This window comes from Oncorhynchus keta, unplaced genomic scaffold, assembly GCF_023373465.1.
Source record: "Oncorhynchus keta strain PuntledgeMale-10-30-2019 unplaced genomic scaffold, Oket_V2 Un_contig_2206_pilon_pilon, whole genome shotgun sequence".
Taxonomy (NCBI): Eukaryota; Metazoa; Chordata; class Actinopteri; order Salmoniformes; family Salmonidae; genus Oncorhynchus; species Oncorhynchus keta.
Genome location: NW_026282741.1, coordinates 70,001 through 90,000, shown reverse-complemented (window position 1 = coordinate 90,000; position 20,000 = coordinate 70,001). Strand labels below are relative to the sequence as shown.

The 20,000-nt window shown below is 30.6% G+C and overlaps 1 protein-coding gene across 1 annotated transcript in view; it reads left to right on the top strand.

The window, feature by feature from the left end:
* LOC127921339 (cysteine and histidine-rich domain-containing protein 1-like) overlaps positions 1–20,000 on the top strand; it is a 43,449-nt gene that overhangs the window by 22,548 nt on the left and 901 nt on the right. Inside the window, 2 exon segments of the mRNA XM_052505044.1 lie at positions 1,225–1,344; positions 3,833–3,895. Coding sequence (XP_052361004.1) covers positions 1,225–1,344; positions 3,833–3,895 — 183 coding nt within the window.

Sequence of the window (20,000 nt, the reverse complement as noted above, 5' to 3'; positions counted from 1 at the left end):
GGGGTTGGAATTACAGGGGTTGGATATGGAATACAGGGGTTGGAATTACAGGGGTTGGATATGGAATACAGGGGTTGGAATTACAGGGGTTGGATATGGAATACAGGGGGTTGGAATTACAGGGGTTGGGTATGGAATACAGGGGTTGGAATTACAGGGGTTGGATATGGAATACAGGGGTTGGAATTACAGGGGGTTGGGTATGGAATACAGGGGGTTGGAATTACAGGGGTTGGGTATGGAATACAGGGGTTGGAATTACAGGGGGTTGGGTATGGAATACAGGGGTTGGAATTACAGGGGTTGGGTATGGAATACAGGGGTTGGAATTACAGGGGTTGGGTATGGAATTACAGGGGGTTGGGTATGGAATTACAGGGGTTGGAATTACAGGGGTTGGATATGGAATACAGGGGTTGGATATGGAATACAGGGGTTGGAATTACAGGGGTTGGATATGGAATACAGGGGTTGGAATTACAGGGGTTGGGTATGGAATACAGGGGTTGGAATTACAGGGGTTGGATATGGAATACAGGGGTTGGAATTACAGGGGGTTGGGTATGGAATACAGGGGTTGGAATTACAGGGGGTTGGGTATGGAATACAGGGGTTGGATATGGAATACAGGGGTTGGATATGGAATACAGGGGTTTGGATATGGAATACAGGGGGTTGAAATACAGGGGGTTGGGTATGGAATACAGGGGGTTGGATATGGAATACAGGGGGTTGGAATTACAGGGGGTTGGGTATGGAATACAGGGGGTTGGATATGGAATACAGGGGGTTGGATATGGAATACAGGGGTTGGATATGGAATACAGGGGTTGGATATGGAATACAGGGGGTTGGATAAGGAATACAGGGGTTGGATATGGAATACAGGGGTTGGATATGGAATACAGGGGGTTGGATATGGAATACAGGGGTTGGATATGGAATACAGGGGGTTGGATATGGAATACAGGGGGTTGGATATGGAATACAGGGGGTTGGATATGGAATACAGGGGGTTGGATATGGAATACAGGGGGTTGGATAAGGAATACAGGGGGTTGAAATACAGGGGTTGGATATGGAATACAGGGGGTTGGAATACAGTTGGATTGTTGGAACTGTCTGTCTGTGAGTGTGACCCTGTCTGTGTGAGAGTCTGACCCTGTGTGTGTGTGTACATTGTTGTGTGTGAAGCTGACCCTGTGTGTGTTTGTGTGTGCTTAGGGTAAGACAGTGGTCCCGTGCAGGTTCGACTGGCATCAGACAGGAAGTCAGGTGATCATCTCCATCTACGCTAAGAACTCTCTGCCAGCTGTCAGTTACGTAGAGGGAAACAGCTGCACGGTGAGACACACAGTCTTGTATAACTAACATTGTGGGGACACACAATTCAGTCCCATTCAAAATCCTGTTCCCCAAACCTAACCCTAAAAAACTAAGCCTAGCTCCTAACCCGTAATTCTAACCCTAACCCCTCTAGAAGTATAATTTGACTCTGTGGGGACTGACAAAATGTTCACAGTTTGTCATTTTTGTTGTCACTTCTGGACCCCACAATAATATTTAAACACACACACACATTGAGGGCTATATAGAGGGGTATTTAAAGGCGGGGAAAGAGGACTATACTACCGGTCAAAAGTTTTACAACACCTACTCATTCATAGTTTGTCTTTATTTTTTACTATTTTCTACATTGTAGAATAATAGTGAAGACATCAAAACCCTGAAATAACATATATGGAATCATGTAGTAACCAAAAAAGTGTAAAACAAATCCAAATATATTTTATATTTGAGATTCTCCAAATAGCCAATCTTTCCTATGAATTCATTTGTCAATAAAACTCATGAATTGCAATTAGTTATAGGTCATATTTCAAAGAAACCTGGAAACACTGTACAGTTGTTTTAAAGGTCGACTTTGGGCAAAAGCTAAAAAAATAATGTATTTAAACTGTATAACTGAACAATGCTCCATCATACCAGGCCATATAATGCTTCAAAACGACACTAAATTGATGAATAAGATTTTAGCTGATTGATGAATAAGATATTGGCTGCAGAAGTGCCATTTTTTCATCGATCTCTGCAGCTTCAGTCCAAAAACAGTTGCCGTACCAGGCTGTGATGCAGACCGACAGTATGCTCTCGATGGTGCTCCTGTAGAACACTGTGATGCAGCCCGACAGTATGCTCTCGATGGTGGTCCTGTAGAACACTGTGATGCAGCCCGACAGTATGCTCTCGATGGTGGTCCTGTAGAACACTGTGATGCAGCCCGACAGTATGCTCTCGATGGTGGTCCTGTAGAACACTGTGATGCAGCCCGACAGTATGCTCTCGATGGTGGTCCTGTAGAACACTGTGATGCAGCCCGACAGTATGCTCTCGATGGTGGTCCTGTAGAACACTGTGATGCAGCCCGACAGTATGCTCTCGATGGTGGTCCTGTAGAACACTGTGATGCAGCCGACAGTATGCTCTCGATGGTGCTCCTGTAGAACACTGTGATGCAGCCCGACAGTATGCTCTCGATGGTGGTCCTGTAGAACACTGTGATGCAGCCCGACAGTATGCTCTCTATGGTGGTCCTGTAGAACACTGTGATGCAGCCCGACAGTATGCTCTCGATGGTGGTCCTGTAGAACACTGTGATGCAGCCCGACAGTATGCTCTCGATGGTGGTCCTGTAGAACACTGTGATGCAGCCCGACAGTATGCTCTCGATGGTGGTCCTGTAGAACACTGTGATGCAGCCCGACGGTATACTCTCGATGGTGCTCATGTAGAACATTGTGATGCAGACCGACAGTATGCTCTCGATGGTGCTCCTGTAGAACACTGTGATGCAGCCCGACAGTATGCTCTCGATGGTGCTCCTGTAGAACACTGTGATGCAGCCCGACAGTATGCTCTCGATGGTGGTCCTGTAGAACACTGTGATGCAGCCCGACAGTATGCTCTCGATGGTGCTCCTGTAGAACACTGTGATGCAGACCGACGGTATGCTCTCGATGGTGCTCATGTAGAACATTGTGATGCAGACCGACAGTATGCTCTTGGTGGTGCTCCTGTAGAACACTGTGATAGCCCTCAGGGACAGGCTGAATTTCTTCAGCATCTAGAGGTTAAAGAGTCGCTGTCGTGCCTCTTCACTATACGGTGTCCGTGTGGTTATACCATTTCTGCTTCTTTGAGATGTTTACTACAAGGAATTTGAAGTTATTGACTGTCTCCATGGCAGTCCCGTTGATGAGGATGGGGGGCGTGAACAGCCTGGTTCCACCTGAATACCACAATCGGCTCCTTTGTTTTGTACCTGTTGTGTACCTGGCACTACGCCGTCAGAGTGCCTACCTCCTCTCTGTAGGCTGTCTAGTCGTTGTTGGTGATCAGGCCTACTACTGTCGTGTCTTCAGTGAACATGATGATGGAGTTGGAACTGTGTGAGGCCAGTCAGTCGTGGGTATACAAGGAGTACAGGAGGGGACTGAGGATGCACCCTTGTGGGGCCTACCCGCGTTGAGAATCAGTGTGGTGGAGGTAATGTTGCCTACCTTCACCACCTGTTTGAATATTGGGTGGGACATGTCCTCCCTCCACATCCCCGTTGTAATAACGCCTATGACATACACACACACACACACACACACACACACACACACACACACACACACACACACACACACACACACACACACACAGGGTCAATGGTCGAACCAACTACCTGACATCAGCTATGTAAAGGGAACAGTAACACCCTGAAACACACACCAGGCCCTGTATTCTCACTGTAGTGGGTCCTGATTTAGACCATTCTCCTCCACAGCTCAACATCCACATTATCTTTGATGGAGAGAAGGAGTTTGAGCAGACGATTAACTTGTGGGGGGTGAGTACTACTATAGTACTATACATCTATACCAGGCTTTCCCAAACTCGGTCCTGGGGTCACCCCTGTGTCCACGTTTTGGTGTTTGCTCCCAGCACTACACAGCTGATTCAAGTAATCAACTCATCATCAAGCTTTGAATCAGCTGTGTAGTGTTGGCGCAAAACCAAAAGTGCTCCCTCGGGGTCCAGAGGACTGAGTTTGGGAAACGCTGGTCTATACTATACTTACTATTACTACTATACTTAATACTACTACTAATACTATTTGTCTATACTACACTCACTATTACTACTGTACTTACTACTACTACTACTATAATACTATTTGTCTATACTACACTTACTATTACTACTATATGTCTATACTATACTTACTATTACTACTATAATACTTTTTGTCTATACTATATTTACTATTAATACTATAAATCTGTACTATACTTACTATTATTATAATACTATACATCTTTACTATACGTGCCATTACTACTATAATACTATACATCTATACTATACTTACTATTACTACTATATGACTATACTATACTTACTACTATAATACTTTTTGTCTATACTGTATTTACTATTACTACTATAATACTATTCGTCTATACTGTATTTACTATTACTACTATAATACTATTCGTCTATACTGTATTTACTATTACTACTATAATACTTTTTGTCTATACTGTATTTACTATTACTACTATACAACTATACAAAACTTGCTATTACTATTATAATACAATAATTATATACTATACTTAACTATATGTCTATACTATATCTACTATTACTACTATAATACTATGTCTACTATACTTACTATGTCTATACTATACTTACTACTCTGCATCTATACTACACTTACTACTACTACTACTACTATACGCCTATACTACACTTACTATTACTACTATACATCTATACTACACTTACTATTAATTTTATAATACTATGTCTATACTATACTTACTATTACTACTATACTATACTTACTACTACTACTACTACAATACTATTTGTCTATACTACACTTACTATTAATTTTATAATACTATATGTCTATACTATACTTACTATTACTACTATACATCTATACTACACTTACTATTAATTTTATAATACTATGTCTATACTACACTTACTATTACTACTACACTGTACTTACTACTACTACTATATACCATACATACTATTACTGCAATAATACTATGTCTATACTACACTTACTATGTCTATACTTACTATGTCTATACTATGTCTTTACTACGCTTACTATGTCTATACTATACTATGTCTTTACTACGCTTACTATGCTTACTATGTCTATACTATACTATGTCTATACTATACTATGTCTATACTATACTATGTCTTTACTATACTATGTCTATACTATACTTACTATGTCTTTACTATACTATACTATGTCTATACTATACTTACTATGTCTATACTATACTATGTCTTTACTATACTATGTCTTTACTATACTATACTATGTCTTTACTATACTTACTATGTCTATACTATACTATGTCTTTACTACGCTTACTATGTCTATACTATACTTACTATGTCTATACTATACTTACTATGTCTATACTATACTATGTCTATACTATACTATGTCTATACTATACTATGTCTACTATACTATACTATGTCTTTATATACTATACTATGTCTATACTATACTATGTCTATACTATACTTACTATGTCTTTACTATACTATACTATACTATACTTACTATGTCTATACTATACTTACTATGTCTATACTATACTATACTATGTCTATACTATACTTACTATGTCTATACTATACTATGTCTATACTATACTATGTCTATGTACTACTATGTCTATACTATGTCTATACTATACTTACTATGTCTATACTATACTTACTATGTCTATACTATACTTACTATGTCTATATACTATACTTACTATGTCTATACTATACTATACTATGTCTATATACTATACTATACTATGTCTATACTATACTTACTATGTCTATACTATACTATGTCTATACTATATTACTATGTCTATACTATACTATGTCTATACTATACTTACTATGTCTATACTATACTATACTATGTCTATACTATACTATGTCTATGTCTATCTATACTATGTCTATGTCTATACTATGCATGTCTATGCTATACTATACTATGTCTATACTATACTTACTATGTCTATACTATACTATGTCTTACTATGTCTATACTATACTATATGTCTATACTTGCATACTTACTATGTGTCTATACTATACTATGTCTATACTATACTTACTATGTCTATACTATACTATGTCTACTTACTATGTCTCTATACTTACTATGTCTATACTATACTTACTATGCTATGTCTATACTATACTTACTATGTCTATATACTATGTCTATACTATACTTACTATGTCTATACTATACTATGCTATATGTCTATACTATGCTATGTCTATACTATACTTACTATGTCTATGCTATACTATGTCTATACTATACTATACTATGTCTTTGCTATGCTATACTATACTATGTCTATACTATACTTACTATGTCTATACTATACTATGTCTATACTTACTACTATGTCTATACTATACTTACTATGTCTATACTATACTATACTATGTCTATACTGTCTATACTATGTCTATACTATACTATGTCTATGTCCTATGCTACTACTATACTATGTCTTATGTCTATACTATGCTTACTACTATGTCTATACTATACTATGTCTATACTATACTACTATGTCTATACTATACTTACTATGTCTATACTATACTGTATGTCTATGTCTATACTATACTGTACTATGCATGTCTATACTATGTCTATGCTATGTCTACTATACTATACTATGTCTGTGTCTACTATACTATGTCTATACTATACTTGTCTATGTCTATACTGTGTCTATACTATACTATGTCTTTGCTATACTATACTATGTCTATACTATACTTACTATGTCTATGCTATACTATGTCTATACTATGTCTATACTATGCTATACTATATGCTATGTCTATGCTCTATACTATGTCTACTTACTATATGTCTATACTATACTATGTCTATACTATACTATGTCTATACTATACTATGTCTTTACTATGTCTATACTATACTATGTCTATACTATACTATGTCTATACTATACTATACTGTCTATGTCTATACTATACTATACTATGTCTATACTATACTATGTCTATACTATACTATGTCTATACTATATGTATGTCTATATACTTACTATGTCTATACTATACTATGTCTATACTATACTTACTATGTCTATACTATACTATGTCTTTGCTATACTTGTCTATACTATACTTACTATGTCTATACTATACTATGTCTATACTATACTATGTCTATACTATACTATGCTATACTATACTATACTATGTCTATACTATACTTATGTGCTATACTATACTATGTCTATACTATACTTACTATGTCTATACTATACTATGTCTATACTATGTCTATACTATACTTACTATGTCTATACTATACTATACTATGTCTATACTATACTATGTCTATGTCTATTACTATAATTATACTTACTATGTCTATACTATACTATGTCTATACTATACTATGTCTATGTCTATACTATACTATGTCTATACTATACTATATACTTACTATGTCTATATACTATATCTATGTCTATACTATACTATGTCTATATGCTATGTCTATACTATACTTACTATGTCTATACTATACTATGTCTATACTATACTATGTCTATACTATACTATGTCTATATACTATGTCTTTGCTTACTATGTCTATACTATGTCTATATACTATGTCTATACTATACTTGTCTATATGTCTATACTATACTATGCTCTATGTCTATACTATACTATGTCTATACTATACTATGTATGTCTATACTATACTATGTCTTTGTATGCTATATACTATACTATGTCTATGCTATGTGTCTATGCTATGCTGTACTTACTATGCTATGCTATACTATACTATGTCTATACTATACTATGTCTACTATGTATGTCTATACTTACTATGTCTATACTATACTTGCTATGTCTATACTATACTATACTATGTCTATACTATACTATGTCTATATACTATGTCTATACTATACTTATGTCTATGCTACTATACTTACTATGTCTATACTATACTTACTATGTCTATACTATACTATGTCTATACTATACTTGTCTACTATGTCTATACTATACTTACTATGTCTATACTATACTTACTATCTATACTATACTATGTCTATGCTACTATACTATGTCTATACTATACTTACTATGTCTATACTATACTATGTCTATACTATACTTACTGTGTCTGTCTATACTATACTATGCTATTCTATACTATATGTGCTTACTATACTATGTCTATACTATACTATATGTCTATACTATACTTACTATGTCTATACTATACTATGTCTATACTATACTTACTATGTCTATACTATACTATGTCTATACTATACTATGTCTATACTATACTATGTCTATACTATACTATAATATGTCTATACTATACTATGTCTATACTATACTATGTCTATACTATACTATAATATGTCTATACTATACTATACTATGTCTATACTATACTTACTATGTCTATACTATACTATGTCTTTACTATACTATACTATGTCTATACTATACTTACTATGTCTATACTATACTATGTCTTTACTATACTTACTATACTTACTATGTCTATACTATACTATACTATGTCTATACTATACTTACTATGCCTATACTGGCTAGCACTGTGTCTGTCACTACTATGTCTATACTATATACTATATGCTATACTATACTATGTCTATACTATGCTTGCTTATACTATACTATGTCTATACTATACTATACTATACTATACTTACTATGTCTATACTATACTATGTCTATACTATACTTACTATGTCTATACTATACTATGTCTTTACTATACTTACTATGTCTATACTATACTATGTCTTTACTATACTTACTATGCCTATACTATACTATGTCTATACTATACTTACTATGTCTATACTATACTATGTCTATACTATACTATGTCTATTACTATATACTTACTATACTATGTCTATACTATACTATGTCTACTATGTCTATACTATACTATGCTATGCTATGTCTATACTATACTATGTCTATACTTACTATACTTACTGTGTCTATACTATACTATATGTCTATACTATACTATGTCTATACTATACTTTACTATACTATATACTATACTATACTATACTTACTATGTCTATACTTACTATGTCTATACTATACTTACTATGTCTATACTATACTATGTCTTTACTATACTTACTATGTCTATACTATGTCTATACTATACTTACTATGTCTATACTATACTTGTCTTTATGTCTATGTCTATACTATACTATGTCTATACTATACTTACTATGCCTATACTATACTATGTCTATACTATACTTACTATGTCTATACTATACTTACTATGCCTATACTATACTATGTCTACTATACTATGTCTATACTATACTATGTCTATACTATACTTACTATGTCTATACTATACTATGTCTATACTATACTATGTCTATACTATACTTACTATACTATGTCTATACTATACTTACTATGTCTACTATGCTATACTATGTCTATACTATACTTACTATATACTATACTATGTCTATACTATACTTACTATGTCTATACTATACTTATGTCTATACTGTCTATACTATACTATGTCTATACTATACTATATACTATGCTTACTATGTCTATACTATACTATGTCTATACTATACTATGTCTATACTATACTTATACTATACTATACTATGTCTATACTATACTATGTCTATACTATACTACTATGTCTATACTATACTTACTATGTCTTTACTATACTATGTCTATACTATACTTACTATGTCTATGTCTATACTATACTTACTATGTCTATACTATACTTTGCTATGTCTATACTATACTTACTATGTCTATACTATACTTACTATGTCTATACTATACTATGTCTATACTATACTATGTCTATACTATACTTACTATGTCTATACTATACTTACTATGTCTATACTATACTATGTCTATACTATACTATGTCTTTACTATACTATGTCTATACTATACTTACTATGTCTATACTATACTATGTCTATACTATACTTACTATGTCTATACTATACTATACTATGTCTATACTATACTATGTCTATACTATACTATGTCTATACTATACTTACTATGTCTATACTATACTATACTATACTATACTATGTCTATACTATACTTACTATGTCTATACTATACTATGTCTATGTCTATACCTTTACTATACTATGTCTATACTATACTATGTCTATACTATATACTATGTCTATACTATACTATGTCTATACTATACTTACTATGTCTATACTATACTATGTCTATACTATATATGTCTTACTATGTCTATACTATACTACTATGTCTATACTATACTATACTATGTCTATACTATACTATACTTACTATGTCTATACTTACTTATGTCTATACTATACTATGTCTATACTATACTTACTATGTCTATACTATACTATACTATGTCTATACTATACTATGTCTATACTATACTTACTATGTCTATACTATACTATGTCTATACTATACTATGTCTATACTATACTTATACTATGTCTATACTATACTATGTCTATACTATACTTACTATGTCTATACTATACTATGTCTATACTATACTTACTATGTCTATACTATACTATGTCTATACTATACTTACTATGTCTATACTATACTATGTCTATACTATACTATACTATGTCTATACTATACTATGTCTATACTATACTATACTATGTCTATACTATACTATGTCTATACTATACTATGTCTATACTATACTATGTCTATACTATACTTACTATGTCTATACTATACTTACTATGTCTTTACTACGCTTACTATGTCTATACTATACTATGTCTATACTATACTTACTATGTCTATACTATACTATATGTCTATACTATGTCTATACTATACTATGTCTTACTATACTTACTATGTCTATACTATACTATATGTCTATACTATACTATGTCTATACTATACTTACTATGTCTATACTATACTATGTCTATACTATACTTACTATGTCTATACTATACTATGTCTATACTATACTTACTATGTATACTATGTCTATACTATACTATACTATGTCTATACTATACTATACTATACTTACTATGTCTATACTATACTATGTCTATACTATGTTACTATAATATACTTACTATGTCTATACTATACTATATGTCTTTACTATACTTACTATGTCTATACTATACTATGTCTATACTATACTTACTATGTCTATACTATACTATGTCTATACTATATACTATACTATGTCTATACTATACTATGTCTTTACTATACTTACTATGTCTATACTATACTATGTCTATACTATACTTACTATGTCTATACTATACTATACTACTATGTCTATACTATACTTACTATGTCTATACTATACTTACTATGTCTATACTATACTATACTATACTATATATGTCTATACTATACTATGTCTATACTATACTATGTCTATACTATACTTACTATGTCTATACTATACTATGTCTATATACTTACTATGTCTATACTATACTATGTCTATACTATACTATGTCTATACTATACTTACTATGTCTATACTATACTATACTACTATACTATACTATGTCTATACTATACTTACTATGTCTATACTATACTTACTATGTCTATACTATACTATGTCTATACTATACTTACTATGTCTATACTATACTTACTATGTCTATACTATACTTACTATGTCTATACTATACTATGTCTTACTATACTTACTATGTCTATACTATACTTACTATGTCTATACTATACTATGTCTATACTATACTATGTCTATACTATACTATGTCTATACTATACTTACTATGTCTATACTATACTTACTATGTCTTTACTACGCTTACTATGTCTATACTATACTATGTCTATACTATACTTACTATGTCTATACTATACTTACTATGTCTATACTATACTATGTCTTTACTACGCTTACTATGTCTATACTATACTATGTCTATACTATACTTACTATGTCTATACTATACTATGTCTATACTATACTTACTATGTCTATACTATACTTACTATGTCTATACTATACTTACTATGTCTATACTATACTATGTCTATACTATACTATACTATGTCTTTACTATACTATGTCTATACTATACTATACTATGTCTATACTATACTATGTCTATACTATACTATGTCTATACTATACTATGTCTATACTATACTTTGCTGTCTATACTATACTTACTATGCCTATACTATACTATGTCTATACTATACTATACTATGTCTGTCTATACTATACTATGTCTATATATACTTACTATGTCTATACTATACTTACTATGTCTATACTATACTATGTCTTATACTACTATGTCTATACTATACTACTATGTCTATACTATACTTACTATGTCTATACTATACTATGTCTATACTATACTACTATGTCTATACTATACTTATACTATACTATGTCTATACTATACTATGTCTATACTATACTTACTATGTCTATACTATACTTATGTCTATACTATACTTACTATGTCTATACTATACTATGTCTATACTATACTATACTATGTCTATACTATACTTACTATGTCTATACTATACTATGTCTTTACTATGCCTATACTATACTATGTCTATACTATACTTACTATGTCTATACTATACTTACTATGTCTTTACTATACTATGTCTATGCCTATACTATACTATACTATGTCTATACTATACTATGTCTATACTATACTTGTCTATGTACTATACTATACTATGTCTATACTATTAATTTTATACTATGTCTATACTATACTTACTATGTCTATACTATACTATGTCTATACTATACTTACTATGTCTATACTTACTATGTCTATACTATACTTACTATGTCTATACTATACTTACTATGTCTATACTATACTATGTCTATACTATACTATACTATGTCTTTACTATACTATGTCTATACTATACTTACTATGTCTTTACTATACTATGTCTATACTATACTATACTATGTCTATACTATACTATACTATGTCTATACTATACTTACTATGTCTATACTATACTATGTCTATACTATACTATGTCTATACTATACTACTATACTATACTATGTCTATACTATACTATGTCTACTATGTCTATACTATACTTACTATGTCTATACTATACTATGTCTTACTATACTATACTATGTCTTTACTATACTTACTATGTCTATACTATACTATGTCTATACTATACTTACTATGTCTTTACTATACTATACTATGTCTATACTATACTATGTCTATACTATACTATGTCTATACTATACTTACTATGTCTATACTATACTATGTCTATACTATACTACTATGTCTATACTATACTATGTCTATACTATACTTACTATGTCTATACTATACTATGTCTATACTATACTTACTATGTCTATACTATACTATGTCTATACTATACTTACTATGTCTATACTATACTATGTCTATACTATACTTACTATGTCTATACTATACTTACTATGTCTATACTATACTATGTCTATACTATACTATACTATGTCTTTACTATACTATGTCTATACTATACTTACTATGTCTTTACTATACTTACTATGTCTATACTATACTTACTATGTCTATACTATACTTACTATGTCTATACTATACTATGTCTATACTATACTTACTATGTCTATACTATACTATGTCTATACTATACTTACTATGTCTATACTATACTATGTCTATACTATACTATACTATGTCTATACTATACTTATGTCTATACTATACTACTATGTCTATACTATACTATACTTACTATGTCTTACTACTATACTATACTATGTCTATACTATACTACTATGCCTATACTATGTCTATACTATACTCATGTCTATACTATACTATGTCTATACTTACTATGTCTATACTATACTTACTATGTCTATACTATACTTTACTATGTCTATACTATACTATGTCTATACTATACTTACTATGTCTATACTATACTATATGTCTATACTATACTATACTATACTATGTCTATACTATACTTACTATTTCATATACTATACCTATACTATACTGTGTCTATACTATACTTACTATGTCTATACTATACTATGTCTATACTCTATACTATACTATACTATGTCTATACTATACTTACTATGTCTATACTATACTATGTCTATACTATACTTACTATGTCTATACTATACTATGTTCTATACTATATACTATACTATGTCTTTACTATACTTACTATGTCTATACTATACTATGTCTTTACTATACTTACTATGTCTATACTATACTATGTCTATACTATGTCTATACTATACTATGTCTTTACTATACTTACTATGTCTATACTATACTATATACTATACTATGTCTTTATACTTACTATGTCTATACTATACTATACTCTTATATGTCTATACTATGTCTATACTATACTTACTATGTCTATACTATACTATACTTACTATGTCTATACTATACTTACTATGTCTATACTATACTATGTCTATACTATACTTACTATGTCTATACTATACTTACTATGTCTATACTATACTACTATGTCTATACTATACTATGTCTATACTTATACTATACTATACTTACGATGTCTATACTATACTGTCTATGCTATACTATGCTATACTATGTCTATGCTATACTTACTATGTCTATACTATGCTTACTATGTCTATACTATACTATGTCTATACTTACTATGTCTATACTATACTTACTATGTCTATACTATACTTACTATGTCTATACTATACTATGTCTATACTATACTTACTATGTCTATACTATACTATGTCTATACTATACTATGTCTATACTATACTATGTCTATACTATACTATAATATGTCTATACTATACTATGTCTATACTATACTATGTCTATACTATACTATGTCTATACTATACTATGTCTATACTATACTATGTCTATACTATACTATGTCTATACTATACTATAATATGTCTATACTATACTATGTCTATACTATACTATGTCTATACTATACTATGTCTATACTATACTATGTCTATACTATACTATAATATGTCTATACTATACTATGTCTATACTATACTTACTATGTCTATACTATACTATGTCTTTACTATACTTACTATGTCTATACTATACTATGTCTATACTATACTATGTCTATACTATACTATGTCTATACTATACTATAATATGTCTATACTATACTATGTCTATACTATACTATGTCTATACTATACTATGTCTATACTATACTATGTCTATACTATACTTACTATGTCTATACTATACTTACTATGTCTATACTATACTATGTCTATACTATACTATGTCTTTACTATACTATGTCTATACTATACTTACTATGTCTATACTATACTATGTCTTTACTATTCTTACTATGTCTATACTATACTATGTCTTTACTATACTTACTATGTCTATACTATACTATGTCTTTACTATACTATGTCTACTATACTACTATACTATACTTTACTATGTCTATACTATACTTACTGTCTATACTATACTTACTATGTCTATACTATACTATGTCTTTACTATACTATGTCTATACTATACTTTACTATGTCTATACTATACTATGTCTATACTATACTATACTATGTCTATACTATACTTTACTATGTCTATACTATGTCTATACTATACTATGTCTATACTATACTTACTATGCTATACTATACTATGTCTATACTATACTATGTCTATGTATACTTACTATGTCTATACTATACTTACTATGTCTATACTATACCATACTATACTATACTATGTCTATACTATACTTACTATGTCTATACTATACTTACTATGTCTATACTATACTTACTGTCTATACTATACTATGTCTTTACTATACTTACTATGTCTATACTATACTATGTCTTTACTATACTTACTATGTCTATACTATACTATGTCTTTACTATACTTACTATGTCTATACTATACTATACTATGTCTTTACTATACTTACTATGTCTATACTATACTATGTCTTTACTATACTTACTATGTCTATACTATACTATGTCTATACTATACTATGTCTATACTATACTTACTATGTCTATACTATACTATGTCTTTACTATACTTACTATGTCTATACTATGCTTACTATGTCTATACTATACTATGTCTTTACTTACTATGTCTATACTATACTTCTTTTATACTATACTATGACTATACTATGTCTTTACTATACTTACTATGTCTATACTATACTATGTCTATACTTACTATGTCTATACTATACTATGTCTATACTATACTTACTATGTCTATACTATACTTATACTATACTATGTCTATACTATACTATGTCTACTATACTATGTCTATACTATACTTACTATATGTCTATACTATACTTACTATGCCTATACTATACTATGTCTATACTATACTTACTATGTCTATACTATACTATGTCTATACTATACTGTCTATACTATGTCCTATACTATACTATGTCTATACTATACTTACTATGCCTATACTATACTATGTCTATACTATACTTACTATGTCTATACTATACTATGTCTATACTATACTTACTATGTCTATACTATACTATGTCTATACTATACTATGTCTATACTATACTTACTATGTCTATACTATACTTGCTATGTCTATACTATACTGTCTATACTATGTCTTTGCTATACTATGTCTTTACTATACTTACTATGTCTATACTATACTATGTCTATACTATGCTTGTCTTTGTCTATACTATACTACGTCTATACTATACTATGTCTATACTATACACTATGTCTATACTATACTATGTCTATACTATACTTACTATGCCTATACTATACTATGTCTATACTATACTATGTCTATACTATACTTATATGCCTATACTATACTATGTCTATACTATACTTACTATGTCTATACTATACTTACTATGTCTATGCTATACTTACTATGTCTATACTATACTATGTCTACTATACTTGCTGTCTATACTATACTTACTATGTCTATACTATACTATGTCTATACTATACTATGTCTATGCTATACTTACTATGTCTATACTATACTTACTATGTCTATACTATACTATGTCTATACTATACTATGTCTATACTATGTCTATACTATACTTACTATGTCTATACTATACTTACTATGTCTATACTATACTTACTATGTCTATACTATACTATGTCTATACTATACTTACTATGTCTTGACTATACTATACTATGTCTTTACTATACTTGTCTATGTCTTTGCTATACTTACTATGTCTATACTATACTTACTATGTCTATACTATACTTACTATGTCTATACTATACTTACTATGCCTACTACTATGTCTATACTATACTATGTCTATACTATACTATGTCTATACTATACTATGTCTATACTATACTATGTCTATACTATACTATGTCTTTACTATACTTACTATGCTATACTATACTATGTCTATACTATATGTCTATACTATACTATGTCTATACTATACTGTCTATACTATACTATGTCTATACTATGCTATACTATGTCTATACTATACTTACTATGCCTATGCTATGCTATCTATGCTATGCTATACTATGTCTATATATATACTTGCTATACTATAGCTCTGTGTCTATACTGCTATGTCTATACTATACTATGCTATGCCTGTACTATGCTATGTCTATGCTATGCTATACTATGTCTATGCTATACTTACTGTGTCTGTACTGTGTCTATACTATACTATGTGCTATCTATACTATGCTATGTCTATGCTACTGTGTCTATGCTATGCTATACTATGTCTATACTATGCTTACTATGTCTATACTATACTGTGTCTATGCTATACTAGCACTGTGTCTATGCTATACTATGTCTATACTATACTTACTATGTCTATGCTATACTATGTCTATGCTGTACTTACTGTGCCTATACTATACTATGTCTATGCTATGCTTACTATGTCTATACTATGCTGTCTATGCTATACTATGTCTTTACTATACTATACTATGTCTGTACTATACTATAATGCTATGTCTATATGCTATGCTATGTCTACTTACTATGTCTATACTATACTTACTATGTCTATACTATACTATGTCTTTGCACTATACTATACTATGTCTATACTATGCTTACTATATGCTATGCTATGTCTTTACTATGCTTACTATGTCTATACTATGCTGTGTCTTTGCTATACTATGTCTACTATACACTTACTATGCTATGTCTATACTATGTCTATACTATACTTACTATGTCTATGTCTATACTTTACTATGTTACTATGTCTATACTATACTTACTATGTCTATGTGTGGTCTATACTATGTCTTTGCTATGCTATGTCTATACTATGTCTATACTATACTATGCCTATGTATGCTTGCTATGTCTATGCTATACTATGTCTTTACTATACTTACTATGTCTATACTATACTATGTCTTTGCTATACTATGTCTATGCTATGTCTTTACTATACTTACTATGTCTATACTATACTATGTCTTTACTATACTTACTATGTCTATGCTATAATGTGTCTTACTATACTTACTATGTCTATACTATACTGTCTATGCTATGCTGTGTCTTTGCTACTATACTATGTCTATACTATACTTACTATGTCTATGCTATGTCTATACTATACTATGTCTATACTATGCTTACTGTCTATACTATACTTACTATGTCTGTACTATACTTACTATGTCTATGCTATACTATGTCTATGCTATACTATGCCTATGCTATGCTGTCTATACTATACTTACTATGTCTATGCTACTATACTATGCCTGTCTATACTATACTGTACTATGCCTATGCTATACTGTCTATGCTATACTATGCCTATACTATGCTGTCTATACTATACTATGTCTATACTATACTGTCTATACTATACTTGTATGTCTATACTATACTATGTCTATGCTATGCTGTCTATGCTATACTATGTCTATGCTATGCTGTCTATACTATACTACTATGTCTATACTATTCTTATACTATGTCTATACTATGTCTATACTATGCTTACTATGTCTATACTATGCTATGTCTGTACTATTCTTGTGTTTCTATGCTATACTGTCTATACTATGGGTGTCTACTATATGCTATGTCTATGTCTGTCTGTACTATACTGTGTCTATGCTATACTGTGTCTATGCTATGCTTACTGTCTATACTATACTTACTATGTCTATACTATACTTACTATGTCTATGCTATGCTATGTCTTTACTATACTTACTATGTCTATGCTATACTATGTCTATGCTATACTGTGCCTATACTATTCTTACTATTTCTATACTATACTTACTATGTCTATACTATGCTTACTATGTCTATACTATACTATGTCTATACTATACTTACTGTGTCTGTACTATGATGTCTATACTATACTGTGTCTAATGCTATGTCTATAGACTGTGTCTATACTATGCTTACTATGTCTATACTATACTGTGTCTTTACTATACTTACTATGTCTATGCTATACTATGTCTTTGCTATGCTACTATGTCTATGCTATGCTATGTCTATACTATGGTCTTACTATGTCTATGCTATACTATGTCTTTACTATACTTACTATGTCTATACTATACTATGTCTATACTATGTCTATGCTATACTACTGTGTCTATGCTATGCTATGTCTATACTATACTATGTCTATACTATGCTTACTATGTCTATACT